Source organism: Vidua macroura, chromosome 3, assembly GCF_024509145.1.
Source record: "Vidua macroura isolate BioBank_ID:100142 chromosome 3, ASM2450914v1, whole genome shotgun sequence".
Taxonomy (NCBI): Eukaryota; Metazoa; Chordata; class Aves; order Passeriformes; family Viduidae; genus Vidua; species Vidua macroura.
The window spans coordinates 90,176,848-90,197,900 of record NC_071573.1 but is presented as its reverse complement, the minus strand read 5'-3'; the positions used below and the strand labels follow the sequence as shown (position 1 = coordinate 90,197,900).

Below are 21,053 nucleotides of genomic sequence, written 5' to 3'. Positions count from 1 at the left end.
CTCTATGAAGTCATCTCTGAAAAAAATATCCTTGGACTAAATCTGATACCTAACACATTTAGGAGCCTCCAAATTCCTAAAATTCATTTTCAGGTGTATAAAAACCATTCTGTGCAAATGCTCCCTTCTTGAAGTCAGCTCAAAGGAGCTGGACAACAGGCATCTATTGTTTCTATCTTAATTCAAAACCTGTACCCAATGTCAGAACAGCTTTACTTGACAGTGCCCTCAATCAATCATTAGAACAAACTACATTGTCTCTGAACCCTACACAGGCAACAAAATGCATCAGATGACCTGCTAGCTCTCGTCCATCTCCAGTGTCTTTGTTCTCAGAATACAGAACCAGGGCTGTTTGCTGAGCTTCAGCTGGATGTGGAGTATTACAGATCTTTTTAAAGCAAGAGAGCAATGCCAACAGTGAAACAGAATGTACCAACATTTAACAACCCAACCTGAGTTTTGCTGTCTCCCAGATTTATCCCTCCTTCCTATGGACACAAGAGCTATGCAGTAAGCCCAAAGTACTCAAAGGAAGCACTAATCAGGCACCCAATGCAAACAAAATATTCATGTGACACCTTTCCTAGCATTAGCAACAATTTAGTGAATTCTCTGAACAGCAAGACTGTATTTTTCATGGGCAGTCGTGTCAAGCTGAGTTTTTTAATAGATCTGTTTCCTGTAAATGTAGATGTATAAATCTACAGCATTAAAAGCCCTGCACAGCCCTGATAACCCTATATTTTTCAAACTTTAAGGGCTTACATAGTTAAAGAACATGGTTGAATAACTATGATTTATTCAACACTTTACTCCATGAATTAGCTTTTCCAGGTACTGCAGTCATGCTGCCATTAACAGATATACCCCATCAAAAATGATGTCAAAATGGAGACAGCCTAGTTACACAACTGTTCAAAATCTTTCAGAAAAGGGCTGTTGCAACTGCAATTCAAATAAAAGTACCACCTGAACTGAAAAATACATTAAAGAGTGACCATTTCAGATGGATGATACATTTATATATATGAACTTGATTCTCAGTTTATTACTTCAGATTGATAGCAGAGGAAATCTAAGGAATGTACTGCACTCACAGCTTAAAATCATCATCTTCAGATATTTAATGCTCAAATAATAATGGCACCAAACAATGCATTCCTATGCCATATGACAGAGATGGCATTTAATGCTTTAAAAATGAAAAGTATATTAAATGCTATTGCACTTTTTTTTCTTTATCAAAAAGGCTACAGCTAATAATTTCATTACATTTTGTTCCCAGGCAACTGTGAGGTAACTTACAGAGCACCAAGAATAATTTTTGAAGTTCTTTACAACCTACCAGAGAACTCAAATACAATTTTTGAGAAAATGTTGAATCTTCATTACATTAACAAATATTTGTATGATTTCTCATATTACCATTCAGTCATAAACAAGCTGTGAAATATGTAAAATACTTCAGATAAACTATACTAGATGTTTTATTGCTACTCTCATAATAAAGGGTTTGCCTTTGAATTCTTAGAGGTGCTACCAACAAAGAAGCAATTTTCTCCCCTGAATAAGTTGAATCCCCTGGATTCAACCTGATTTCTAAAACATCTGCGATAATGTGACTTTTTTTCCTCCATCAAAATGCTTTAGAAATACTGCCAAATAATTACTAATCAAGAAAAAAAAAAAAAAAAACAACAAATTGACAGCTAGCAACCAGGGATCAGAAAACAACTCTCTCTTCTCCCATTGCAAACAGCACTTCAGTGGTATGTCAGATTTAGCAAACAGTTGCCTAATTATTTACTGTCACAGCCAGAGACGTGATCAGCAGACAGAATTTGGAGACACACAAATATGTGGCTTTCAATTTTTAAAACAACAAGTTACTTGGTATTGCATGATCTTCAAAATCTGCAGCCTACTTTGGAAACAGAAACAGAGGAAGAGTAAAATTTTACTTTTCTACAATTATAAAGGGCAGCTTCTATCTTCCTAAGTCAAACTGCCTGAACATCTTAATGATGTGGCATCATAGGATCCCAAGCCTTCCAAGACAGGCAATGAATTTTGTACAGCTGACTCTGCTAGTTACAGCACTCAACAGCTGGGACATAGATAATTTGGCACCCTGATAATGGCCTAGATGAGTATGAAGCATTCTGCAGACTGTAAAAAGGAAAAAAAAAAAAAAGAACTATCAGCATTAAAATTACAGATTGAAGCTTGTCTTATAAAGCCAACATAGATCACATTTGATTAAGAAATTTACTAAAGGAGGTGTTTACAAAACTGAGAAAATCAGAGAAATGGCACTCCCTCTTCAAAGCCTATATTGTAGCAATTCTTTTCTGATTAGATCAGCTCCCATAGCAAGTCATCAGAACAACAATTGCTGTAGTGAAGTCATACTACTGGGACTCGAATGGGAAATCATGACTGGCTTGAAAACACATTTCAGAAAGTAATGTGCTTTCCAGATTTCCAATACATCTTAATTAAAACAAGTCCAAACTTTTACCTTTGCTCCAAATAGCTTAATAAAGTCTATCTTGAGCAGCAAAACACAGCATACCAATATACAAAATATGACACTAAAAACTAAGACAACAGACATTGGATCCTTCCAAATAATTTCAGGATTCAGGGGTCACTGAAAAAGGCAAATGAATGGACTTTGTGTTACCCCCACAATAAGATATACTCAAATACTTGCAGAAAGTGGTTTATTTCTTACAGAGATGTAAATTAGCTTTCAGAGTTTATTTAATTAAAATCCTATTGTTCCCCCCATAAAAACCGGACCTTTCAGTCCCATTCCTGATAAAACTCCCATTGAAATAGGAAAATTGGGCCTAATCTCTTTCCCATGTTTTTAAGCAAGTAATTGGTATGAGAAAGAACCTTATTAAACCTAATTCTAGCAGGAAATAAAAGGTGATCCAAAGCATAAAAACAAGCTTTTCTCAGTGTTTATTTAAAAAGTAAACAGCCTACTTGCTCCAAAATTTTGCACAAATCAGATCAGCTGCATATAAATTGAGGACTTAAAAAAAAAAGAGAGAATGGAATAAAGATGTGGTTTTGAAGATGATGGCAATCATCAAATGGTAATTATTTCTCAACCAAAATGCACTAATGCATTTGAATACAGGAACGGTGCACATGCTCCATTGCTGCATTGACACAATGGGCAACAGACACAAAGGAGTCATTAGTCAATACTGCTAATGACACATGAAATTGCAAGTGACACCAGTATAAAGTACACTCAGACCCAACAAGTTCTCACAGTTAAAATAACCATCTGTTGAGGGTTTATTATTCAAAATACTGCTAATAACAACACAGAATAAATAAAATCAGTTATCAGTATCTTCAAATCAAGCTGTCTTAAACTATGCCACTCCCATTCCCATCAGTGGAAACCATTTAACAGAAATCTTGAGAACTGATTGAAGACATACAGCTGAAAAACTTCAGATATGAAACCTAACCTCTTATTCCCTAACATTACAAAAGGGCTCAGCACTGCAAATGTCAGCATATGCTGTGACATGCTGTAAAAACTATTTCATGGATGAAGGTTCAGTGTGAAGAGTTAACTCCATCCCTTTCGCACTTGGATTAAAATCAAAGCTGTAACACTCTTGATAAGCTTCTTCAGATTTAGTACTAGCAAATGTACTGAAAAACAGCAGTGAATCATCCAAACCATCTTTTCCATCCCGATGTTCTTAAGAAATCAATGCAATTTACATTTCTAGCAGGATTAATTTAGCTGCATACATCTTCACCATGATAAATGCCTTTTTGCTTATTTTTCCGTATTCGATGAAAAAACTCAGGTGCTACACGAACTAAGCCAATTCTTTGCCCTAGTCCAAATAAATAAATAAATAAATAGGTTAAAATAAACCAAAGCTTTAAATACGAATGCATATCGAGACATAAATCCCTGTGTCCGCACCGCACTCGAAAAAGCGACTTTTAAACGCACCAGAGCGCCTGTCACATACTGGTGAGGTGACACGGTATTTATATCTATCGCACAAGACGCCCACGTCCGTTCCCCCCAGACTGATCCCCTCAGGGGCTACCAATCTTCCCCACCTGGCCGCCAGCGCCTCCCGGGTCCGCAGTCGCCACACCCGGCGGGGCGAGCGGCCGGGCGGGTGCGGCGGCACGGCGAGCACTGCCCTACCTTTGTATCTCTCTAGGACATCCTCGTAGGCTTGCAGGTACTCCTGCTCCTCGGCGTAGAAATACGCGCCGGGGGAGAGGTAGCCAGCCATGGCCGGCAGCTAGCCCAGCCCAGCCCTGCCCGCCCGTGCGGCTCCGGGCGGCCGGCGGCTTTGGAGATGGCACAAGAAAAGCCCCGGCAGCAGCCGGCGGGGGGCGGGCGGGGGGAGGCGCTGCCAGCCCGGCCGAGGAAACGCCCCCGCGGCCGCTCGGGTTTCGGTAGCCGCCCCTCGGAGCGCGGAGGGGCGGCACCAGCCCGGCGGCAGCCGCCGCCTCCCCGTCGCAGACCCCGGCTCCAGCCCCATGGCCAAGGCACCGCCTGCGGGGCCGGCGAGCTCTACCGCCGCCTCCCGCCCGCCCCCGCCTTCCCCCGCGACGAGGAGGGTGGCGGCTGCCGGGGCGGGGACGCGACGCCTGCAGCACTGACGGGGCCGGTGGGGACACTGCACTCACGGGCAGGGACCGAGCGGGGAGGGATCCCAAGCCGGCAGCCAGCGGGGCCGGGAGCTCCCGCAGTCCCGGTGGAGGGGCGGGGCGGGCGCGGCCCCGCCGTAGGTGTCACCGCCGCGCCTGCGTTCCCCCGCTGTCCCCCGGCCCTGACCCCACCGCCGGGCCCGCTCCGGTGCGGTCCCTGCTGCTTTGCCCCCGGCCCGCCGCTCCTGCCCGTCCTGCGCACCCTGCCCGCTGGGGGCGGCGGTGGCGAGATCCGCGGCCGGCCGGCTCCGCAACCCCCCCCGGTCGCGGCTGCATCCTGCGGCTGGTGAGAGCCCGGCTCCGCAGCGCTGCCCCCGCTGATAGCGCCGCTAGGATGGGTTACTCTGGGAAATGTTGTCCCAGGAGAGACCCACGGAGGCGCATATACAATCGCGGTGGTTGGGGAGAACAACAGCGGCGTCCCTAGGGAGCACTGAGGACCGCCGCATCTTTCCGGGATTCATTTGCAGGCGTTTTCCAGTTTTGGCCAGGGTGATGCGGGCCTCCGCCCTATTTTCGACATCAGTTGTCGCCGGGCCGCGGACCAGAGCCCGTCGGCGCCTCCGGCACACCGGGACGGCTGCGTTCCGGTCCCCGTCCATCCCGAGCGCAGCCCCGGCCCCGAGCGGACAAAGACCGGCGCCTGGTCCCCCGCCCCTCGCGGGGCATCATCGGCCGCCGCGGCCTCTCCCCGCGCTGCGGGCGGTCCCCGCGCCGCTTCCACCCTGGGCTGCCGGGGGCTGCCTCGGCCTTGTGGGCCGAAAAAAGCGCCGGCCCCGCTGAATCGCCCCCCGCCGCGGCTGCAGCCCCCGGCCGCTGATGCCTTTTCGCATGAAAGTTTAATAGGCGCACCTGCGCGTGTTTCGGCTCGCCATCCACACGCATCAGTTCACCCAGCCGGAAAAGGCGGCCAAAGAGCTTAGTCACCGCCCGGCGGGGCCGCGCTCTGAAAGAGAAGGGACGGGGTCTGGTCCCTCTGGTCCCCGGCCGCCCCCGACCGCGCCTTACCGGCGATGCGCAGCACGGCCCGCTCGGCGGGGTCCAACACCGAGCCGCCCTGGATCTTCCGCTTGGACCGCTCGTGTTTGGGCAGGTTCCAGGGCAGTGTGTCCCCCGGCGCTGGCGACACCGTCCCCGACCTCTGGCTGAAGTCCTCCTCGTCGGAGAAATCGGCGGAGGACGACATGGAGCATCGGTAGGACGCGTTGCCGGAGCTCTGCACGGGGAGACAGACAGACAGACAGGGTGCGTGGGGAGCAGCTCGGGACGAAGGGCCTCAGGTGGCGCCGGCGAATACCCGCCCCGCGTGGCGTGGAAAAGCTTCTCACGGGGAAAGGAGGATAGGGGAGAGGGCCGCCGCTCACCATTGGTGTGAATTTAGAGGGGAAAAAGGGTGCGTGTGCGGCGTGCCCAGGGCGATCCTCCAAAAACTAGCCGGTCTTTAGCGGGAGTGCATTTGGAGGGATGTCGGGGTAGAGCCGTGGCCTGCGGCTGGGCAACCAGCTCGCAAATGAGCCTCCCACTTCCCCAACAATAAAACCAGCAGCAACAACAGCCGAAAAAAAAAAAAAAAACACCAACCTTCCCGGCTACAGATCGAAGGTGTTTGGCTCCCCCGCCAGGACAAGGGGAAGATTTGCCATCTCCGAGCTACTGGTAAATCCGCCCCTGGGACAGACCCAGGCCCGCCGGGAGCCAAGGGGGGCTCTTTATTACCGCCCCGGGCCTCCCCCTGCCCCGCGTGCCAGGGGGCAGCCCGGCGCGGCTGGCTAACGGGGACGGAGGGGAGGAAGGAACACAATTTCTCGGAGCAGCCCCTTCGGGCATCAGGGCACGATGGGCAGCCTTCAGTCATGTATAGACTGCATCCACTTTTAGGCTTCTCAGCTACTCAAAAAAGAGCTCTTCCAGAAACGTAAATAAACACTGATGCAGGGAGAGGACTGCTGCCATGTCTGCTTCCCTGTTTATGGTAAAGTGGGAAACGGAGATGTGTGAACAGTGACAGTTCAGCACCATGTTGAAATTTAAGGTACATCTTTAAACACATGTTATCAGGACACAATGGACAGCAAGGTGCTATTACTTTTGCTCTGTATTTTCTGATTGAAGGGATTTGTGGTTTTCTCCAACGCATGAGACAAGAAAATGATGGGTTTGATTTGTCATTTCATGTGGGAGCTACTGTTACAGCCTTTCAAAAGTGCAACCTGATGCTTGTCCAATTATTTTATTTTTTAGGTGTGTGCTGTTGTCAGCTTTTACAGGTGTAGTAGAATCATAGACTCACAGAATTGTTTGAGTTGGAAGGGACCTTTAAAGACCATCTAGTTCCAACCCCCTTGCTGGGGTCAGGGACAGCTTCCACTAGACCAGGTTGCACAAAGCCCCATCCAACCTGGCCTTGAGCACTTCCACAGCTTCTCTGAGCAACCTGTTCCAGTGCCTCACTGGAACTTCATAGTGAAAGTTTACTTCCTTATATCTAATCTAAATCTACCCTCTTTCAGTTTAAAGCCAGCATATTTTGTTGCACAGCAACAGCCCCATTCAGCCATTCTGGATTCCAGATTTGATACTAAACTAGATAGTATTTTAGGCTTGTATGGTAGCCCTTTTCTCAGTTTTGTTTTTTTTCTATAAAGGGGCTTAAAGGGTAGCTTTTCTTAAAAAATAAATTTGTGCAGTGATTGAGATCTGATAAAATGTATTGTTGTTGTCTGGTTGTTTGGTTTTTTGTTTTTTTTTTTTTTTTACTGTCAACTGTCAGAGGGGGTATTTTACCCATTTAAGACTCAGAATCTGCATAATTCAGAGAACAACAGGATGCACTCTTTGCTCTGCATAAAAGTAAAAAATAATATAAAGGTAAATAATCTGTTATAATAAGAAGAGATCACTTATTAGTGTTTTTTCCTTCTGACCCTCTTCATTTCTGTCCCAATTCTCTTTTCTCTTTGTAATGTACTCTATGGTGAAGTTTGAAACATGTGAGTTATGAGGGAGAAAAATGAATACATAAAACCAATTAACTGAATTCTCGTTCACTGTATTGTGATGTGGAGAGAGCAAAAGGTAAGCGCAGAAAAACAGAAACATGAGATGTCTGATACCAGCTCAGATTTCCTTCATAATTAGTTTTAGTGCAGAGACTATCTTGCTGTCAGTTTGTATAATAAGCTAAAACTGGATCTCATAAAGCAGGATGGTCACATATAGGTGTCTTCCTGATAAGAGCTGGAAGTGCTCAGCTTGCTGCAGGGCACTTTGCTGTACCAGCTGGGGCTACCAGGGCCCCTCATGTGCTTAGTCAGGGATTAGGTTCCTTTGAGCCTGTCCTTTGCTCCAGATTTTGCCATAGAAGAGAAAGTGTTGCCTTTAATCCCAGCTCTGAACATCCTGCTTCAGGCCTGTACCTTCTTTTGGCTGATTAGCAACCCTCAGTATCTTTGGATCACACAGACCCACAGAGAGAGATTCTGACTTCCATCTTTGTCACCTTCTGCATTTCTAGCTTATAATATGAAAGATGGAAAGAGACCAAACACAGTGTTGTGAGGTGCTATAGCAATAGTTCGTTAGTATTTATGTAGCAGCCTGAAATATGCAAGAACAAAGTACAATAGAAATTGCTATTGAAGTTTTGGGGAAGATCTCGCAACTCTCAGATTTATGTTTGAAACTAAGCTATAAATTTTATCCAGTAGGGTTTCCTTTTTTCAAAAGAGGCCTTCATAGCCCATTATTATATTTCATAACATCTCCTCCTACCTGTAGAAGCCAAAAGCACTGTTGAGTAGTCGTTCATTGTGCACCACTTACAAATGGTCTACTGAGATGTCAGTTTTAGGGAAAAGGAGTCTGCCTTTTAGTCAGTTTTGTAACAATACTGGAAGATAAGCTGTGTGAGAAGACTCCACTCATATTTTGTGAGAAGTCTCCACTCATATTTTATGAGAACCAAACTGAACAGGCAGTAGTAGAGCAGTCTTTGGCACCTGTGTGTATTACAACTAGCTATCTGCTTTTAGGTTATCCTGCCTTAAATGATACATGCGGTAACCAAATGAATAACCAAAACATAATTTAGCTTTTTAACTCTTCAAGAACCATGTTGTTTCATTTTCAGAGCAATGTAGGAAGTTCAGAAAGGAATTTTTCATAACAACAAAATCTGGAAAACATTAAGAAATGTCAACTTCTAACTTAATTACAGTCTACTTTCTTATTCAACATGGAGATACTTCCGAGTAATGTGTACACAGAGATATTGAGCACCTAGGTATTTTTTACTTTGCTATTCCAAAGGTGTTTATAATGAACTGAACAACTTTACTCAAGTAAATTAACAGCTTTGATACAAATTCTGTAATTGTTCCTCTTTTGCACACAGGCGCTGTTTGTGTACCACTCATCCCCCTGGACTCTATGTTTCTAGCATACACATTTTCCATTATAGAGTTGTGAATCCCAAATAAGCATTCCATTATCAAACATATTAATCAGTTTAAAAAATAGGAAATAATGCAGAACATCTGTGCTATTCTGAAAAAAAGTTCCTGGCCCATTAGGACAACACGTGGGGGAAAAAAAAGGTCATTATATTCTGTTAAAATCAAAATATGTGAGGCACTTCTGTTATTTCTATATAAATTACATTGCTGTGTGCAAGTGAAAAACACCAGTTAATAATACACAATGCTTTTTCAGGGGGCTACAGGAGTGAAGTGTCTTTTATATCCCCAATATAAAATATTGATCATCCTTACTTAGCCTATTCTTAGGGACTTAGCAAGTGGCAGGGCTTGACTGCTCTTAGCTTGAAGGCCTGTAAGGTCACAGCGCAGTTGCTACGGCTGCTCATTCTCTGCCTCCGATTGCGCATTGCTGCTGCTCAGCAGCCTGGAGGCCTCTCTGCAGCCCCCGTCGCTGCTCCGCAGGAGCGGCTGCAGCTGCAGCGCAGTTTGCGCGGGGCACTCAGGGCGCCGAAGTCCCTGCGTCTCACGGCAGCTCAGCCAAGCGGAGCCGGCAGCATCCAAAGCCGGGATTCCCGTGGCACGGTTCGCTGCCGGTGCCGCACGGGGGTGCACAGCGCACACGGGTCCCGGGAGCGGAGGGCTCCGCGGGAGCGGCGCGGCGGAGAGCCCAGCTCCCTTCGCCGCTGCCGGCGGGCTTCCACGAAATCGGGATTTGCAGGAGCCGCCTGAGAGTCAGGCTGGCAACCGTGCTGTAAAAGCGAGCTGGTTTCCAGTAACGGCGATGATTTCAAAGAAGCATTTAGTATACTTCTTGTTAGAGGGCCAAGTTCCAAGGCATGATTTCCCCTGAGGAGGGAAAGAATTGCTGTTTGTCATAGGTGAAGCATTGCAGAAGATCAAGTAGAAACTGAGTGGAAGATGGTGTCGCTGGCAAATGGTGTAGAGTATTGCACACCACCAGAGATCAGGTAAGCCACCTGGAAATAGGAGCTGAAAGGGTCAAGAACAGCGGGGACTGTACACTGCCATTCCTGGGGGAGGAAGCATTAGCCGAGGTCAGGTTTTAAATTCGGTCAGGCAAACCAGCTGGGAAAATCTGCTTCAAGGCTGATACCAAATTATCTTCATATTACAAAAGTTCCACAACCCTATGACACATCAGAGACTGTGCCAGCCAGCTGAATTCTAATCAAACAGTTTGTACTTTCACATTTTATCTTTAAGAAGATTGTCCACTGTAGTGAATCCTTTCATGCTGGTTTTTGGAAGCTGTGGGAAGTACAGGTCAACACTGATTGACATTTAATTTTCAATTTAGTTATGAGTTATTTATATTTCACTTATACTAAACTATCTCAGAATTCCTGGAACATTTTTTTTTTTCTTTTATTATACTCATTGCAGGAAATTGATAAATATCAACAGAAATGAAGCACTAGAATAATGATTTTACTCAGTGTGTTTCAGCAAAATTCCTTCTAATCTAAAATAATTTAGAATATCAATTGAAAGCAAATGGCTATTTTTGTCCTTTAACATCCCAGATTGAATGATATTAAAGTGGATCAACTTTTAAAGTAAAATAAGTTAACAAATTGAAGGCAAAATCTAGGGCAATTCAATGTTCCCATTAGTAAATCTTTACCACTTTAGCCTGAGTAGATGATAAAGCAATGCAGAACACAAAACATCCAATTTTGTAATCAGGCTAGTATGTATGTTAGTTAGCATGTTGTCAGAAATGACCAAAATTCAAAACACACAAATGAAAGTACAAACCAGGACAGTGTAAAGCCAGTGATGAAGGACTTAAAAAAAAATCACCAATGAAGATGCAGATATAGGAAATTAATCTTTTTCTTTGGTTCTGTGCTGCTCACTTAAAAGGATATCCATACTTCCAAGTACCTATGTTATCAGGAAATATGAAAATTACCACAGAGTTTCTGGGTTTGTCTTTAATGTCATAAAAAATAAGCAGAAAGCTGGAAGGCAAATACACTAAATCTGAAACTCCTGATCATCCAGGGTCTGGCTCTATGTTAAACTGTCTTTGCAAACAGGTAGGCTTTTCAAACATCAAGGCAATATCTACTTGCTCTGTGGAGAGAACTTACATTCTTTCTTTCTTTCTTAAGGTAGGAGAAGATGGAAATAAGCATTCGGTGTTTATTCTATCATCCATGTTTTAGAACTAAATTTGAAGACTCGATCCAGCAATCAATCAACATTAAACTATTTGAAAATACATATTCTTATCATTACACACACCAGTTTTAATAATTAAATTGACATTTTCTCTTATAAAACCAATTTTGAGTTTCTTAATCTTAAGTTTGCTTGAAAATTCTTCCTTCCCAAGGTTTAATTTTCTTGAAAATTTTTAGTCGAAGCTGACTGAGAAGCCTGAGAGCAAGATTATGAAAACATCCAGTAGATGTTTGTAAACACTAAAAAAAAATCCCAGTGATCTTTTTTGAGAAGACCGTAAACTTTGGGATGGATACTTCAAATACGAATATGCTTTAAGCTAGACATAAGTCTTTTGCCATCTTTGTTAAAAATCTGTCTACATTTGTCAGAGTGATAAGTCTTTGATGTACAAATATCATCTGCTATCCCTGGCATCAGGGAGTATAAAGTAAAGCTTTTAAAGTTTGTATTTGATCTCACTACTCTGACAGGAAAACTGCTGCAGAACTTCCTGCTGTCTTGATTACAAGGGATCTTCTAGTTGCCACCTCAACCTTACTCCTGGTCTTTTGGGGTTTTTCTGCAACAACAAGGTTCATTTCCTTAAATTACCTTTTCTGCTTCCCCAATGTATTCGTAGCTTGCATTCTATCTCCTCTCACCTTCTTTTGGTTTTGCTGAGCAAGTGAACTTCTTTTAATCTCTCCTCACCTACTAGTAGTTGTTCCTTGCAAAGGTAAATAGTTTGATTTAACTATTCCTAGGTAACTACCAATGTTATTTTGCCAGACTTTTTTAATCAAGGTTCAAATTTCTCAACTAAAATGCCTTCAATGTATCATCTCTGAAAAATCCCTTCAGATTGGCATCCCCTAAACAGTCTCTCAGGGGTTTCAGATCTGCCAGACCAATACCCCACCATCACAGAATGACCAAGCAAATTTCACCCTCACAGCTCTTACCTCCACACTTGGGACACCTACCATCCCCACCAAGGAGCTGACCAGGATCCTTCCAGCTTGGAGATCCAGAGGAAAAACTAATCTTTGCATTTACTCATTGCTTGCCATGATTTCAGGTTGATGGCAGTGTGGACAAGAGGCATGGAGAGCAGGGCAAGGCAGGCACCAGACCTGAGAGGCAGGAGACCTTTCGTTTATGCTCTCCGTGACTCGCTCAGCCGTGTGCAGCCAGCGAGAGGAAGAAGCCGTGTGATGTGAATGTGGAGAGGACAAACACCGGAACCGGCACGCTGCAGGAAAGGGCTGGAGAAATACACTGGCACTGAGAGCCTGAGGGACAAACACAGACTGACAGAGTCTGGGAGCTGCAGCTGGAAAGCATTCAAGGGAGCAGCAGACTCTGTGGATAAGGACTACAGGAGAGATGGACCTGCAGGGTAACTGTTGGGATTAGTAGCCATCAGTGCTGGAGGAAGCAGACTGGGGCAGAGCTAAGGATCTAACATGCTGGCATGAAACTGGAGCTGCCTCTGCAAGAGGCTTTGAACAAGGCAGTTTAATGAACAAGGAGGGTATGAACTGTGTGTGAGAAGGTTTCAGAGAAGACAGACAAGAGCCAAGGAATGGAGTATGCAACCAGGGGCCGTGGGGGGGCACAGAAATCAAGGAGACAGCTTGAACAAATGCCTCAGAGCAATGAGAGGACTGACCAGGAGAACCTGGGAAGGGCTGTGACATGAAGGAGTGAAACAAGAACTGGCAGAGCAAGACCAGAAGGACCAAGGTCAGCAGAGGAGTGGGGACTGGACAGTGAGGAAGGAGTTGGCAGAGGCAGGTCAGGAGCAGGCTGGAGGAGACATGGCAGAAACAGCCACACATGGGAAGAATGAGCACAGGAAAGCTCATTGCCCTAAGAAGCCTGGAAGGAAAGGGAAATTTCACCCCAACTCCAGCCATTAGCAAATATCTGAGAGTTCCTCTAGAAAAAGAATACCTCCTCCCCTGTGTTACTGATTCATATGAGGAATACAAATGCCATCAGTCTCTCCCTGAAATCCAACAGAATTTTCCATATTGTAGGCAAAGTGTCAAAACCTGCCAGTGAGCTACACAGCTGAGTTTTTCCACTTTGTTTTTAATAGCAGTAGGAAATTAAATACAAAGTTCCTACTGAAATACTTTTGTTAAGGCTGCAAAGTTAAGTACTAAAACATTACCAAATCCCAGACTTAAGGTTCACCATGCAGCCTTGGTTTAGCCTGTTTATTTGTATATTATGATGCAGTCGTAATGACGTGATCATTTACTATTACGTCCTCAGTAATTTTCTTAATAAAAGTCTTGCTCTTATTTAGTGCAAATGATGGGTGATATTCACTCCACAAACTGTTATTCAGTATTTTGGTTTTTATCCTCCGTTCAATGGGCAGCCCTAGAACTTAACTTACTTCATGTTATTCAAATACTAGTGTGAAGAAGGAACTATTATTTAATAGACTGGTTTTTGGTGCTCATCATTACAGTAGCATCTGACAGCTTCACTCCCATTACACAGGATGCAAACTAAACCAGGAGGTCAATTTTTTTTTTACCGAACTCAAATTGAGATGCCAGGGATCTGACTTTTAAAAGCTATTAATATTACGTGTCAATAAGACTATGGCACACAAAGAATTCAGTGGTGAATGGCAGCTTAAGAACTTCTATAAACCCAGTTACATTGCTTTGATTCAGGCACTTAGAACAAGGAAGATAAAAAAATGTTTTAAACCAGTTGCTCACCTTATTTAGTGACCCTGTGCCCACCCTTTTTAAAGAAAACTCACTCTTTCTAAACAATTAAGAGATCCTCTGTCTTCCTGCAATCTCCTGTTTTATTCATTTATACACTTTACAACTTCTGCAGCAGAACTCCTACACATAAGAGTCATCCTAAGAGCAATTCCACCCTATGATGAATACAGAGTACATCCTGTGAAAAACCAGTACACCATCATACAATTAAAGCCTGTATGACAACATACAGGCTTTATGCATAATCCACTGAATCAAAGCTGCATGTGGAACCTTAATTCCAGTGCTTGATAATATCAGAACACTTGCCTCTGCCAAACTATTCTTTCAACATCATACCCATGTGTAGTGTTATATATAAATACAAATGGATAAGGGAGTCCCTTGCTATATAAAGATGTACTTTTATGTGCCACAGTAGGATGTTACACAATACAACTCTCAAGAGTGACTCTTGTGGCAGTAAAGGAAAAGGAAACATCTGCATTTAGACTATAATTACTATGCATCTGTGAGACAATTACTCGTCATTTTAAGTTGTGCAAACAACACTATCAATAACAACACTATCAATAAGATCAGAGCTGATTAAATTTTTTTTAACCTGCTTTCAGCTACTGTACAGAATTTACCAGTGAGATTTATAATCACATGCATAAAACATTTTTTTTCTTACAGTTAAGACTGCTAGCACATTTTAGCAGCTTAGGTTTCTATTACTAGCTCTCCTAGAAGGACACTGGGCTTTAAAAAAAGAAGAATTCTGAACTGCCAAAAATTTAATTTCTCAGTGAGGCTATGCTGCATGCATGTAGTAAAAATTTATCAATGAACACAAAATCCCAGTTAATAGAAATCATGGCAAAATGATGATGGAAAAAAAAAAAAGAAGCCATTTTTCAAGCCAGTTTCACAACTCTATTCCTTAGATACAACATTTGAAGAATATTTCCTCTCATTCACTTCTAATTTAGTAGCAGGTTAGGTTCAGCTGCAAGGATGAAGGGTGCACTTTGACCCTCTTTGAACACTTTAGATGGAAGAGAGTTAGACTGGTTTAAGCTCTCATCCCATTTTCACTAAATAAGCATTTGCCCTGGGAGTGAAAGTTGGCTCAGACAAAATAAAAATGGTATTAAATCAGCTCACCTATCAAGAAAAATCCTGCTATATTAGAGGACTTTGCCCACAGGTACAGGATAATTTGCAACGGTGCACAGAAAATAACAGATTTGATGCAATTTTCAACCATGTAACTTTAAATCTAAGTAAATATATTCAAAACAAGAATGATCTGTCACCACAGAGGACAATCAATTCAAATGACCTTAACTCTCCAAGTAAGAGCTAGCAGTGAAGTCAGTTAAGGTGCTCTAAATATAGATTTGTACTGTTACTGCTATGCTTATTTCTTGTGTCTTTTTCCATTCATGTGTTACCAATTATTAGCCCTACTGCAATTAACTTGTTTCTTTTGTACTATGCTTAATAGCCATAGTAACTCATGTATAGGGAAAAAAACACTAGAAAGACAATAATAATTTAAAATACCAGATCTAATTCTTAACATATCACTATCGTGTTTTAGAAAAAAGTAGTTTTAAAATAGTAGTGCAATCACCTCCAGGGCCTAGTGAAAGTCATGGCAATATATCTTTAAGAAATCCCTTCAAAAACCTAAACTGACTAGGAGCTGGGCAGAAGGAGTGGAAGAAACGGGCAATTGCTGTAACGCAATGGATGAGCTGCAGGGTGGAGAGGGAAAAGCAGCCAAGAGGAAATCGGGAGCAGGCAGCAAAGGAGGAGGTCACAGAAGCTGGAAGAACAGCAGGAAAATGAACTCTCTGGGCAAAACTGTTTATGAAGTATTTATCAGTGAGGAGTTACTTGCTATAAGAAAAGCCATAGAAGCAGTCCAAAAAAGAGATGTAAACGGTCTCTTGGAAAAATAACTCATTTCAAAGTCAACCTAATGGCCACTGAAAGCTTTCTCTTCATTTCAGACATGAATGGATTTAGCATTAATAGTCATATTTGCAAAGATGCTGTGCACCTAAAATAGGTTCCTTGAGATATTTTTAAAAATGTTTAAGATGGCCAGATGCTTAAATCTTGTTAAAAACTTTATGAAACCATCACCTAATAAACTGTCAGGACCTTCTCAAAATGCCCATCAATACTGTTTAAATCTTTGTCCTGGTTTCAGCTGTGGTAGAGTTATTTTGCTTCCTAGTAGCGGGTACAGTGCCGTGTTTTGGATTTCAGGTAAGAATAATGTTGATAACACACTGATGATTGAGTCACTGCTGAGCGTGGCTGACACTGTATCAATGACTCTTCACCTTCTCATGCTGCCCTGCCAGCACCAGCAGCTGGGAGGTGACACAGCTGGGACAGCTGACCCCAACTGACCACGGGCATGTTCCATACCATATGGCATCATGCTGAGCAACAAACCTGGGCGGAGCTGACTGAGCGTGGCAGCCTCCTGTTCAGGGACTGCCTGGGCATCGGTCAGCGGGCGCTGTGCAACTGCATTGGGCATCACTTGTTTTGTACATTGTTTCATAATTCTCATTATTTTCCCTTCCTTTTTGGTCTGATTAAACCTTCTCTCTACCCACAAGTTTTACCTTTTTCTTATTCTCTACCCCATCCTACTGAGGGGAATGAGCAAGCAGTTCTATGGTGCTGTTCGTGTTTAGCTGCGTGCCAAGCTAAACCATAGCTGTCTTAAAAATGAAAAAAATGCAGTTCTTATTTCCCTTTTTATATGGATTCACATGTTCCCTGTGTTTGTTCATTATGGCTGTGCTCAGATTGTCCTGAGAGAGGACCCATGCATGTGTGTGTGCACACGTGTGTGCAGAATCTGACAGCTCACAGCTTGGCCATACATTTGAGAACGTTAATATAATGTTAATAAAAATGCTGAAAGTGAAAGATGGCATGAAAATGTTTTGCCAAGTTTGCTTCTAAATGCAATTCACAGGAGACACAATCCAGCATGAGCAGATGTCTCCAAAAGAAAGGAGATACGAATGCAATCTACAGATCAAATAGCTAATAGTTGGAAATAACCACATCTTGTGCAGAGTGAGGGGCAATATTTGTATCTCATATGTTTTAGGTCATTCAAATAACATGTAAAGGACATTGTGGTACTGGAAAATTAGTACATAACATCAGAGTAAGAATAAATGGAAATTAATGAAATTAATGCAATTTAATGAGACGTATTAAAAACTCCTTAAGGGCCCTGTAGAACAACTTTATCCATATAAAAAATTATTCTCAAGTAAGGTGTCAGAAATGAGAGACTTCTGGAACTTCTATAAATTATTTGGTATCAGATTTTTTAAAAAAACCCTAAGTATTTTTCAGACAGAATTCTAATACCGATCTTCCCATAAATTCTAAGGCTTAAACACAGCATATAAGTAAACCAGGATAGCTGAAAAGACCATGAATGGGACAGTTTATGGTTTTACATGCATTAAAAATTGATCAAACTTTGCTTTCCTTATTTCTTTATCAGGGTATTCATAGTGCAAGTTTCACTTTGGCCCTGGGATTAGTCTCAGTGGAGCCAAATGAAGCTGCTCACATTGTTTTTTTTCCACATGTGACCTCTCAGACATCTGACCCCTCTCTGTTTTCCATGTAGCGACTTGTAGTGATGCTGCACCCACTCCTAAGGAGTTAAATTGCTTCAGCAAAGGCCAGTCCTTAAATAATGAGAAACAGGTAAATTAGGAGACCCTGAGGAATACCTACAATCAGCAGTGCTTCTGAGATCATTATTTGTCATCAGTTTATTCTTTGTAGGTTACTTCAGAGATAATTTTCTTTGTAACAATATTCACTAGCTAATCACTTCAATACAGGCTGTTGCTACAGTTCTGGGGCAAAATAGATCATATTTGGATGTGCAAAGTACAAGGCTTTTGAGTAGAAAGAGGGCTTTCACATCTGAAAGTGAAGAAAACAGGTTTATTTATCACCCTGTCTCTGCAGTCTCATCTACCATGTCTTAGAGTGATCATGACAAACAACAGTGCAAATTTTGGTACTACATGTCATGATTGTAAATAATCCTGGTGGCTGCATGAGTCAGGAGCTCTTCAAATTGTTTAACAATGGAGATGTCAAAAGATGCTGCTTTGACAGCATCTCTTTTCAATTATGTTCATAGTCATACAAATATTGTTTGGCAGAACTATACACCTAATTGACCCCACAGCTCAGGAGCCACATATGTTTACACAAGCTCAAGGCTACCTATGAATAATTTGCTGCACTTTATACTTTGCTTCAGAGCAGAAGCACTATTAAAAATATAGATAATATTTTCAAAATGCTTGTAATAGAACCCTCTGCCCTAGAGAAGTATTGCTAGGCAGGAGCATGCTCACAAGGGATTTTTGCACATCCTTCCATACCTTCAGAAAACTTAACAGAATCAGGTGCCCAGTTTGTGAAAGGAGCAACGTGAAACACTCCCTTGACTTGCATGCAATGACACCAACCTAAAAAACACAATTCTGTTTGTTCTCAAGAGTTCTCCATTGTGTTCAAAAATTCAAAGTACATGTCAGCAGTATGTGTGTGGACTCTCCTCCACATGAAGCTGATGTAAAGCTGTCACCTATAGAGAATGTCAGCACAAATAATACAGCCACTAATGAGAGGGTGACCTAGAGGACATGATATATAACAATGTGCCCTACAAGGGGAAGCCTCAGCACTATGTTCATGTTGCACTAGAGTAAGATAAATAAAAATGAAAATGGCTTATAAATTTTGTTTGGCAAGGATCAGTATCAGCACAAAATATATTTAATATCCCCATTAATGACCTGGAAGGTGTAAAAAACAATTAAATTTTCAGAGAAAACTAATGTTCTATTTCTGCAAACATCTCCTCGTGCAGATATTCAAGTGGAGTAATTATTGTCTTCAGCGGGATTACTCCCATCCAAACAATTACAACTAATTTAGTTCTGACAAGATCAGGAACAATACTGGAAAGATCTCAGATTGTTATGCAGGAAGTAAAAAATAATACAAGCAAATTCAGATAATTATAGCAGCGGCTAGGAAACTGCAAAACATGATTTAGACACAACAAAGCCAACCAAATACAAAATAGTCTAACATAGGAAGAATAGGAAAGCCTACCATCAAAATAGCCACCAAAGCCTTAAATGAAATATCTGAAAAGTCTTTATGCATATATCTTAATATGACAACAAAAGAGGCTAACATATTTCAGGAATTTAAATTTTGCTGGAGCAAAGAAAAAGCATTCCCTAAGGTTCTTTTATAGTTATTTTGGAGAAAACATTCTTGTCAGAAAAAAGGAGACAAAAAGGCATGAGGAGGGAAAAAAAAAACAAAAAGGAGAATTGGTTTATAAGGAGAAATTATATCTTCTGATTAGCAGATATCATACAGAACTTTTTTCAAGTGATGACTCAGCAGAATATAGCCATAATGTAAACATCAAGACAACAGATTACTTATTTAGAGTGGTTCAAGTGGGCAGAGCTAGGAATATCAGGGGAGGGGGGGAAGGGAAAGAAATTATGCAGATTAACAAGAGCATTTCTGGCACTGAATCATGTAAAACTGTACAAAGATGAAGGTCAAAAGTCTCTCAGCTTCAAGACATTGAGACTAAGTGGGATGAAGTTGCAATAAACTGCAGGATGGACATCCTGGTGACTGCCTGGAACTTCACAACACTGCAGTGATTTGTCATGGCAATGGTATAAACCTTACTCACCCTGTCACCATGGCATTAATAATACACTCAAAATAACTTACAATGTCCATGAGAAATTAAATTGGTGACTTATGTTTTCTGGATTGTAGTATAATAAAGATAATTTATTCTTTTTTTGGTAGAAATGTGCATTCATCAAGACTGTAGAAGGAAAAGCTTTCAAAAGAACTATATAACTGTATAAAAGATACACTGCAAAAGCAATTTCAAGGAAGTGACATAATGGTGACAGCACTGAGAGAAGTTTTCTCTAAATCTGGGATTTATTATCGTTTCACTGAAACCTAGGACACCCTAGGACACAGTGGTAGATCTTAGCAGACACAGCAGACACATGAAATGATACAAAAGTGAAGTTATATAGTAACACTGCACATTTTCCATTCTTATATTTTTTATTTTGCTGGTCCTTAAATCCCTGACATGTTACTGACTTTTGGAAAAAGTAGGGCTTTCTTAGCATAACTACTCCATTCTTCCAAGCTTGTTTTTCTGCTTACACCATTTCTACAGTTTTAGCTCTTTAATTCAGTGGCACTGATGCTCTTTTTCCAGTGCTGGTAACCAGTGGCAATTGATTACACCTTCAGCAGTGACAGGGAGGCTTACCTTTGGCATAGGCCTACCATGGGAAAAAATACGAACAATCAAACAAAAAATTTTAAAAAACAAACAAAAATTAAAAAAAAAAAATTTAAAAAAAAAATTAAAAAAAAAAAAAAAAAAAAAAAAAACAAAAAAACCCAAACAAACAAAAACAAAATAAAAAAAAAAAAAAAAAACAAACAACCAAGAGGAGTGATATGGAAAATAAGGGTTGGTGATGGAAGAGATGAAGGAAGGACAACAAAGCAGGGAAAGGACCAGAAGTGAATAATGAACAGAGTGAGCCTGGTGGGAGGCTAGAGACCTAGTAAGAGTAACAGAGCTAGACAAAGTAGTCTAGAAAGTAAAGTAGGATGGGAGTGAAAGGGAGATGGTTGAGAAGAAAGTGAGAGCAGATCCTTTAAGAAGAGTAGAAGACAAACCCATCAGATCAAATCAAACACAAAAACATAAGCAGTGTAAAATAAACCATAAATAGAAGCATCAGAGAACAGAGGAAAACGGGGACTAGTG

At 42.1% G+C, this 21,053-nt stretch overlaps 1 protein-coding gene across 4 annotated transcripts in view; it reads right to left on the bottom strand.

Moving 5' to 3' along the window:
- DST (dystonin) overlaps window positions 1-21,053 on the bottom strand; it is a 288,925-nt gene that overhangs the window by 250,493 nt on the left and 17,379 nt on the right. For 2 of the 4 annotated variants that reach the window (XM_053974362.1, XM_053974363.1), the window contains exon 4: window positions 5,728-5,935. In XM_053974362.1, coding sequence (XP_053830337.1) covers window positions 5,728-5,935 — 208 coding nt within the window. Of the gene's footprint in view, window positions 1-4,207; window positions 4,299-5,727; window positions 5,936-21,053 lie in introns of those variants that run through there. The other 2 variants (XM_053974357.1, XM_053974359.1) reach the window with 1 other exon arrangement.